Source organism: Prosopis cineraria, unplaced genomic scaffold (assembly GCF_029017545.1).
Source record: "Prosopis cineraria cultivar Desert tree isolate PC_DT_omini unplaced genomic scaffold, ASM2901754v1 PC1, whole genome shotgun sequence".
Lineage (NCBI taxonomy): Eukaryota > Viridiplantae > Streptophyta > Magnoliopsida > Fabales > Fabaceae > Prosopis > Prosopis cineraria.
In genome coordinates this window covers 57,432,993-57,442,866 of record NW_026555332.1, presented here as the reverse complement: position 1 = coordinate 57,442,866, position 9,874 = coordinate 57,432,993, and the positions used below count along the sequence as shown (strand labels likewise).

General features: G+C 35.0%; 1 protein-coding gene across 4 annotated transcripts; it reads right to left on the bottom strand.

Moving 5' to 3' along the window:
- Positions 1-3,026: 3,026 nt before the first annotated feature.
- Positions 3,027-6,829, bottom strand: LOC129285223 (uncharacterized). 4 transcript variants are annotated; one of them, XM_054920818.1, is made up of 9 exons: positions 6,539-6,829; positions 5,353-5,880; positions 5,209-5,274; positions 4,953-5,119; positions 4,716-4,863; positions 4,524-4,608; positions 4,085-4,440; positions 3,896-4,000; positions 3,027-3,782 (listed from the first exon to the last, which is right to left on the bottom strand). In XM_054920818.1, exons 1-9 carry the CDS (start codon positions 6,665-6,667, stop codon positions 3,501-3,503), a joined length of 1,866 nt encoding a protein of 621 aa, XP_054776793.1. In that variant the 5' UTR covers positions 6,668-6,829; the 3' UTR covers positions 3,027-3,500. The 4 variants fall into 4 exon arrangements, with proteins under 4 accessions (XP_054776793.1, XP_054776800.1, XP_054776787.1 ...); XM_054920825.1 differs by having other exon boundaries at positions 4,524-4,611; positions 4,953-5,035; XM_054920812.1 differs by having other exon boundaries at positions 4,524-4,611; positions 6,539-6,828.
- Positions 6,830-9,874: the final 3,045 nt, after the last annotated feature.

Genomic DNA, 9,874 nt, shown 5'->3' with positions numbered 1-9,874 from the left:
ATTAAAATTTTTAATTATAACATTTTATATATTTTTAAAATACAAATTATAATATTAAAAAATTAAAAATAAATAATAAAAATTTTAATCTTAAAATATAAATATATATTTTAAAGTTTAAATTTAATTTTAAAATAAAAATATTTTATTTTTTAAATTAAAATAAAAAAAACTTAAAAGTATCGGCTGAACTTGAGCGTATTTTTTTAGAGTCCATCAAAATTGAGTTTTAAAGCTGAATTTTTTTAAAAACATAATATTTTTTAAATTAAAATTTTATAAAATAGACCTAAATGAGTGATCGGTTAAGCGCCAAGCCTGGCTTGATTATCAGTTCGACTGGTTGGTGGTGTTGAATAATGAAATAAAAAGGAAAAAGATGAGGAAGGAGAAAGAGGAGGCCCTGCCACGTGAAAAAGAGTGTCAGGTGTCAATCAACATCAGGCTGGGGAAGAGGAGAGAGAGTATTAGAATTTAATAATGAGAGAAAACCCACGATGATTCAATCCAATCAATCACTCCCCCAGACAGACGCGACTCCTGACATCAACCCCCCCTTCTCTCTCTCTCTCTCTCTCTCTCTCTCTCTCAAATGTCATATTTCCAATTTACTAGACACCACGACAGCGTCCCACGCCATGCACGGGCGAATCCTTCCCCCCCTTCCTTCCCGGCTTCTTGTTTACGTCTTCCCCTTCATCCACTTTAGTGTTTACGACGCCACCGCGCTTCCCCCCCCCCCCCAAAATACCAATATTTTAAAAATCAAATAAGATATTAAATTAAAAAAACCAACTGTTTATCATATAATTAATAACATAATAATTAAATTAAAAAAATTATACATATATATAAATAATAATTTACATATAAAAAATAAATATCAAATTATAATTTAATTTTAAAATAAAATAAATATTTTAAGTTTTTTATAACATAATAACTTATATAATATAATATAACATTAAATGATTAAAAAATGAATCATTTTATAAAAAGAAAAAAATTATTTTTTAGGCTGTCAGTTTTTTAAAGTCAAATTTAATTTTCTGTTCAAAAGTTTGTTCAAAGCGATCTAATTTCGCCTAATTTTTTAAATAATTTTTTTAATTTGACTAAGTCATTAATGTGGTATGTTTACGGTCGGGTTGTCCAGTTTTTAAATCATTTTTCACTTCTTAATAAGTACTACAAGATATTAATTAAATTTATTTAATATTAATTTATTTAAAATTATTAATTATGAAAGAAAATATAATATAAATTTTAAAAATAATTTAAATTCAAATAAAATTGAAAGTTTATTTTTTCTTTTGATAAATTAAATGTTTATTTTATTTTTGAAGTTAATCACTTAATCATTTTGTTTGTTTCTTTTAAAATAGTCAGATGTGCCTTACAATAAGAATTATATAAAATATTCATTAAATATTGTTCATATGCATTTATCACATCATAATCCAATTATATCATACAGAGAAGGGAATGAAAAGCTATGAAGAAGATTGAATTCTTTTTTTGTTTAAAAAATAAAATTCTCTTGCATAGTCTTATTTTAGAGAGATGCTAGTTGCCATCCATTAGATTATTCTATTACTAATAGAGTTAAATGTGGAAAAAGAGACTTAACTTTTCACAATATAATAAATTAAAATTTAAATCACTGTTAAAAAATTTGTTCATATTTAATATTTAACAATGTTTTAAAAATAATTGTCTTTGGTAAGAAGATACTTCTTATGAGTTTTTTTTTTTAGAGACATGAAGTACTGCAGAAGAAAGAAACAATAATAAATATAATGGTTATTGATTAATTTGATGTCATGAAAATTCAGCTCCATCCAGAGTAACAGAGCACATGTGTGTCATGTTTGAGAGCAAGGTATTAAAAATTGAACCGGTGAAGACAATGAGTTACAGGTCAGTGGTTCAATCAGAGGTCAAACCAAAATCAAACCTGTCTTCATTAAAATAATATAATTTAATTTGTATATACACAAATATTCATATTTATATATAAAAATGAAGATTTGAATAAAAATCATTAATTCTCCTATAAATGGAACAAATATCCATAAAATCTTATACATGTCGCCATAATCATAATAATGAGTTAAATATTTTAGCTCGAATAACCTAAAAAAATAATATAAAATTATAATAGTTATTTAAAAAATCATGATAATAAAAACAACAAGAAGTAAATAGTAGCAAAAAAAATAATGATAACATAAATACGGATTTGGAGTCTGGAGAACTAAAAGATAAAAAAAGCAAAATATAATTGAAAATAAAAAATATTAAAATAAATGACTTGAACTGATACACTAAATAAAACATATAATATTAAAAGCTGATTAGTTATTGAGATATACTTATCAACATATATTTGATAATATCAAATCAAAATTCAAAAATCACATCATCTAAAAAAAGTGGGGAAAGCATCAGCGGATAAACGTGCATCAGTGAAAATATTTGGCCAGTTTTAATTCCTTTCTTCTCCTCCTTGTCCTTTTCTTCTATGTCTCTCCCAAAAACTGAACTAGCTCTAGTAGCAAGGTGAAGGCAACATGCAACAACATAGAAACAAACATCAAAACTCGACACCACGACAAGATAAACGGCCAACAAGGCAAGATAGAATTCGAACCAGGAGAGTGACGGTCGACAAGACGAGTTCGAACTAGGAGAGAGATGATGGTAAAGAGGATAGTGACAAAGCCCGACAGTTGAGAATTCACTGATCAAGGCCAAAGAGAGCTACGATGAACTTGAACTAAGGCTAGGGATGACTATTAAGAATTTGAGATTGATCATGCGTGTTTGACTTTTAAAATTGATTTCAATTTTGCATTTTTCAATTGTTTGAATTTTTTTAAAAACTCTAAAATAAGTAACCCGATCAACTGTCGATGGACGCAACACATAAGTATGACGGAAGATTAGGTCCAATTTTCACCGGGTAACACAAGTCTTTTTTAAAAACACCGGGTTGATTAGGTTATATTGAATCATGTCTTCACTAAGATAAAAAAACCAGATCAGTGAAGAGACCGGTTCATTGATTTTCAGATTGATCCAACGGATCTGATTTTCTATACAAGGTTTGAGAGCCACATATTCCGTTTTACTTTAATCACACTGCCGCCGTACCTCTCCCACTTTTATTGCTCTCCTTCCACCCACGTCAGCCTCCCGCTGAAACTCGTAACCCTCATATCTATCTATTTTAGTTTCCACGGGAGGGGTAATATAACGTCCATAGGCATTCAATTATTATTATTGGAGAGTAAGCCAGCCCGTTTCAGTTTGACGAAAGCATATTTGTACCCTCAAAGATAGCACCATGGATTCATTCAAGGAATAATTAACTAATACAAAAACTTGAAATTCATAGAAGCCACGCCAGGTGTTGTTTGGAAAAGCCATTATTTGTTCATAACCTTATTGCGCTCCTAGCTCAGTATGTACTACCAGTAATAATTAATGGGGAAGGCTCAGGATCCACCACGGTGGTGGCCGCTAGCAGCTCCTCCTAGTGTCAGAGCCAACCCATTAAGATCGCTCCTCATCTTCTCTTCTTTGGAAAACGACGCAGCGCCTTTCGCTCTCATCATTGGGAATGGTTGAGTCACCTGACACGACTCTGTCCTCGAACAACCACTTACCTGCTGGCATCCTCTCGTATTCTCGCCCTTATGATTCGAGTTCGTCGCACACGCACCATGCATCCAACTGCTCGGTTCCATACTGGGCCTTCTCGACACTGTTCCCGTCCCCTGCACAATTTAGTTTTCCCTGTCAATTCCACTAACTTCCACTCGCAACCAGTAAACTCTTCGACGGATGCAACACATAAGTATGACGGAATCGTCCGAGTTTCGAAGCTTACGGGTGCGAACAGCACTCCTCTGAAAATTTTTCCGTTCACCGTCGCGGTCATCAGCAAACCCGAGTCAAAGGCCCCATCAACTCTTCCTCGGACTTCAGCACCGATCTAGAATTTCAAATCCCACGAGAGTAAATAAAAGTCGAGAGGCTAAAAAATGAGGGGATTGCGAATTCTGAATTCTGAAAGTACCAGGTGTTGGATGGGCCCTCGAACCATGGGCGAGTGCTCTGCATCATAAACATGGTGATATTGTTTTAGATAATGAAAGCCCTGGGGATTCCTCTGGTTGGAATTCTTTAGTACTTTTGGGTTGATGGAAGGGTTGTCATGTTGAGAACTGGTTGGTATTTGGTTTAACGGTTTGAACATGAGAAATCGCTGAGAGTCCGTGGTGGAAGCATTAGGTTTTTGTGCGGTGTTGTGTTCTCGATCGGATTGGGTCGGAGAAGAATGCTGGGACAAGGAAAGAGAATGCTCTTCCTGTTCTAAATCAACATCCCACACCTTTGAAGCAGCAATTCTCCTCTTCTTCTGTTGGGAAGCATCTGAACAGAATTGCATAGATAAAGTCAACCAAAGATAGCGCCAACAAGTATCCCTCACCAGGTGTTTTAAAGCGTTAACCCACCGGATTCCAAATGGAAAGGCTGCTTTTTTCCTGCTGTGAATTCGTAAGTTCCTACAGTGTCCGCATTATTCCCCATGAGCACTGCCTTCTGCTTAAAAAGACCTTGTTAGCTCCTTCGAAAAGGCACGGTATATCAGAAATTCATAAGATCAACGTTAATTAATTGTTATATAGCCACGTGAACTTTTGTACCAGGTTGCTGTCCGCTCCGCTTGAGCAGGTCTTCTTCCAACAGCTTCCAAAGACTTTGCCCATGGATACGTTGTAACGTCCGTTTGGGTGCTCTGCTCCCAGCTGCAACACTAACAATTCATCCAGAGGACGTTCATCTTCCCCGCACCTGCCAATCAAATGAAGGCAAAATTGTGTTAGCATGTGAAAAGCGAAGGCAGAAAGATGAACAGTGATTATAAGATGATAGGAACCTACCCTCCATATATGACAATGTCCATGTCAGCAGCAACTGCTGTGTGTGAAAACCGCCCTTGGGGTTGCTGACCTCGTATTTCAAGCTGAGTCCAAGAACAAGTGTAGATATCAAACACCCAAACATCATTATAGTAACGTTTATCTCCGACCCCTCCGATAATATACACCTACATGTGACCGTGAAGAGTACATTCAGCTTACATCTAACGAGAAGATACAAACTTAAGTGGTGATGAAATTCAAAATCAGAACTTGCCTTGGTTCCAATGTTAACAGCAGCATGTCCTGCTCTTACGCCAGGGGAAGGCCCTTGAACAGTCAACTGTCATCAAAATGCAGAAAGAATCAGGATAATTAAGTGCCCTCCTCTACTTGACACAAGAACACAATACATACATACCTTTGACCAAGTCATTGTATCCAGATCCAGCATATTGACGTTACCATGATACTGATCACCAGAGTCTCCTCCATAAACAAAAAGCTTGTTCCCAATAGCCAGAGTAGTGTGACTGTCCCTAGGGACAGGCAAATCACCTTTCACCTCTGGAGAAGTCCATCTCATGGTTCGGAGATCCAGAATATGCAAATCGTTCAAGTAGTTTGAATCACCTTCTCCACTACCACCAAAGATCACTAATCTTTCTTCACCAAACAGAGTGGCAGTGTGGCTTTCACGTGGAGAAGGAGGGCTTCCTTTGCATTCAGGACGAACCCACTCTAGGGTGATCAGATCTAGGATATGAATATCATTAACCTTCTTGAAGCCATTCGTACCACCAAACACTATCATTTTATGGCCTTCAAGAACAGCGCTATGGCTATCTCGAGGACCAGGCCCTTCCCCGGTTGTTGCCAGTTTTCTCCATGTCATATTGTTAAGGTCCAGAGTCAGAACATCGCTAAAATGAAGCCCCCCACAACACCCCTGAAATGTGCATGCACGGGAATCATAGTCATGCCATCTAACAATAGAACATCAGAATTTTGCATTATAACTAACCTGTTTATCTGGCGACAACAGACAGCTAAGTTACAGACATTGAAATCTCAAATTACCGGGAACCAGTTTGGAAGTACAACATGGGAGCACCTTTTTTCTTTCTATGTGCGAGGTTGTTTGGTACACAAAAACGAAGGGCAGAAACGAAGGAGGACGACGTAAATGTGAGTCATTCTATAGCAAGAAAGCAGAAGGATGATGGTCACGAAACAATGTATTGTCCCACTAATTAGAGAAACAAAATTTAACATAGTTGAAAACAGGTAAAAAAAAAAGACGTGGGTCAAAGAAAAATCTGGAAAAGATACTATTCAGAGAAGAAAGTGGTTTGGTTATTAGCCAAAGATAGCAGCATGGCAGAGGACATGGGAACGTAGTACTGCGAGGTCATGAAATAAATGATCACCCCGTTCTACAATGAAGACAGAACAACTCTGGATGAACACATCCACTCAGGAAGACACTCCGGTAATCAAGAGGAAATTTCACAGAATGGCTATTTATTGAAAGAACAAACTAAAACTAAATATCAGGAACTTGAAACTATCTGGATACTTGAAAAGATAAAAGATTTTGATCATACCCCAAAGACATACACAAGGCCCACGGAAAAGCAAGCAGAGTGCCCCCATCTTTCAGAAGGTTTAAAACCCAAGACTTTTGGATATAGCCACATTGCTTTCTTTGCAGTTTCACTTCCCAGAGAGCCCATTTCTTTGGCCGGGCGCGTCTGTGGTTTTCTCTGTTCTGTGCGTGTGAGGGCCGGAGTTTCAAAACTTGAGGATTACTTCAAGACGGCGCTTGACAAAGATGAAGAGAGAGAGAAGGTGGAGGAGGAGGATGGGAGGAGGAGAGAGTCAAAAGAGGACATCAACAAGCCAAGTGATACATCAACAATCAACCTCAATAGACATGAAAAGATGGGCGCTTTCAAGTCCAAATCACTGTGGCAAACAACAGCAAACAGATGGCTGTGGTGAAAAGAACATTATATTTCGCGTTCTTGTTACACAGGAAAAATATCAATCAAGACCCTTGTAGTTAATTTGTATCAGTCAAGTAGGGTAAGATTCTAAAATTTCACTTAGTCCTTAGTTGAAATGGATTTTTACATAAAATGATTGAAATTGTTCCCAAAATTTAAAATAATAAAAAATTTACTTTCATTATCACTAATGTTGGCTGCAACCACCGCCGCAAACCCTCCCGATGAAGAGGCCGCCCGACCTCCATTAATTTTAACCATGTAAAAATAATAAATAATATTAATAAAATAATAATTATCATTTAAAAATTAAATATATCATTGTATTATAAAAGCACTTGAGTTACTATGTATATATATATATATTTTTGTCACATAAAATAAAGCAGGTTTGATAGTCATTAAATTTTTTAAGTTGTAAAGGGCTCATGAAATCAGACCACTATGGCCACTTTTGTCAATTTTTTTAAAATAAAAGTGTTAGGATGCTCAAGTTTTGATGGTAGGAGCTTTAGTAACCTCATCATTGACAAGGAATTCGATAATCAATATTGATGACAGTATAGGCAATTTTTTATCTTAAATTTTAAAAATGATTCAATCATTTGACATGAAAAATTAATTTTGACTAATGATTAAAGAACTGCAAGAATTACGGTGAAATTTCATAATTTTATCATAAATAATTTAGTTATAATGGTGCTTGAGTTATATATGTTAAATGGCACTGACACCGAAGAAAGAAGAAAGAGAAAAGAAACGACGGAGAAATACATAAGAAATAAGAAAAAGGAAGAGGGAATTGCTCAAGTAAAACAAGCAGAGAAGCACATGACAATGGAAGAAAGTGGAAACATACATGGGGTACTTGGGTAGAGGCCGACGAACGTGAACTAGTCGTGTAATATCATGGAATGTGACCATTGAAGTTGAAGGGGGAGAGAGAAAGAGGGAATCTCAAATCAAGTCGACACTTTTTTTTTAAAAAAATATAGCAGCAGCAAGTTTTAATCTTTTAAAATGTTGAGTTTGTCTGACTGAAAACGATGGTGTGTGGGGCATTGGGTCGTTGGAAATGATGAGGAGACGTTTCTGGGTTTGAGGCCCTTTGACACTTGACAGCATCGGTTGGAGAGGAAGGGCCCGCTTTTAATTTCATCCCTATTACTTTTTTTTTTTAAACTTAAATTTCAGCGTAACCAGATTTTACAGCCTTGCTTTCTTTATTAAAAAATAAGAATTAAATATTTAAAAATATGAAATATTTTTAACCTTTTAATATATAATTATTATTTTTTTAAATATTTTTATTAAATAAATTATTTTATATTTATTTTAAGAGGATTCTCAGTAAATTGTACTAGTATTAATGTTAATATTTGTTATTGTGATATGCATTTTGAGATGATTTAACGATAAATTTCTATAAAATATTTGTCTTGAGATATTATATTTAAATGTTTTCAAATTTTGATATTATAGTTTTGGTTTTAAAAAAATCATATCATAAATCAAATTTATCGACACGAAATAATTGAGTGTGGGTAAAAAGCTTAGTATGGTTGTATTTTGTAAGCATTCACGATCATAATAACAAGAGTGTTATTAGTGTCTGCCTACTGGGCCTGACCCAAAAAAAAAAAAAATCAACGAATTGAACCTCCAAGAAACAAGCATGCATCAGATGGAGTTGGATTTTTTTCTCTACAAAGGAGAGCAGAGAAAAGACTAGTACAGATTTAAACTATTAAATTAAATTTAAAAATTTAGATTTAATAATTTTAAAAAATATAAATTTAATTGAAATGGTTTAGATTTACAATAAATAGACAGCAAAAGAAAAAAAAAATAATGGAGAAAAACTCACCGCCCGTGAGATGCTGTGGTGAATAAAACGTTGGGATTGACCCAGGGGAGGAGTTTAATAGCAAATGTTAGCAGTTATTATCCGTGTTGTTGTCAGTGTTATTGATCATTAACAGTTGTATGATAATTACTATCCCATTGGCATATTTTAAAACTGTTTTACACATACCACTAAAACTTGTACAATTTTCAAAGGATTAAGTAGTAAAAATAGTTTAATTATTAAAAAATTATTTCTTTGATCCTTTGAAATTCATTTTCAAAGGATTAAGAGCTAATGATCAGGAAACCGGTTATACAAGGGGAACGTATTTTTTTAGAAGACTTGCGCGCGCGCGCGCACAGTTTCACATACATATTGAGAGGAAGGGGAGTAATAGAGTGCAAAACATATTTTTCTAATTAGCGGTGAGCTGAAAAAATCCAAGGAAACACGATCGGAGCTCACAGCCCAGCAGAACAAAGCTTGTTCTAATAATAGACCATGGAAAATGAGACTCCAACGAGGTAGTCTCAGTACCTTTTCTGATATTGGGAGATGAGTCTTTTTAATGACATGACTTATAGTACTCTTGCGAGAATCATAATTAGATTTGAAAAGAAATTGAAGTTTGAAATAGACTTGGCGATGACACCAAAGATTTAACTTTGCCATCCATACTGAAATTTGAATTGCCAGATAACATTAGAATCCGTTGGGGGATGTTTTGTCCCTCCTTCCTTTTTGCCGTTTGCAGTAGCGGGACGTGACTGGGGAGAAGCAAGCCCCCCAAGCACAGTCTTAGATGCCAAATAATTACATGAGAAAAATATTTTTTTAAAATAAGAGAAAAATTAAAAATAAATAATTATCTCATGCACTCGTGTTGATAGTATGAGTCTCCCTCTCATCCAACCTATTACTTTTAGTGGTACGCACCACCGCGGCACACAATAATCAAAATGAATAGAAAAAAAAAACAATGCGTGTATTTGATTTTAAAATGGCAAGAAATGCGAATATTAAAGAAAGAAAAAGGACGACGGACAAAGACGGGAATATGGGGGAAGAGAGAGCGGCGGGGAAAT

Coding starts and splice junctions, on each gene's coding strand:
- LOC129285223 (XM_054920812.1), bottom strand. CDS start 6,667: ATGGGCTCTCTGGGAAGTGAAACTGCAAAGAAAGCAATGTGGCTATAT. Junction 4,864..4,952: donor GACATTGTCATATATGGAGG/GTAGGTTCCTAT, acceptor TTTGATTGGCAG/GTGCGGGGAAGATGAACGTC. Junction 4,001..4,084: donor GAGGGCCCATCCAACACCTG/GTACTTTCAGAA, acceptor TTGAAATTCTAG/ATCGGTGCTGAAGTCCGAGG.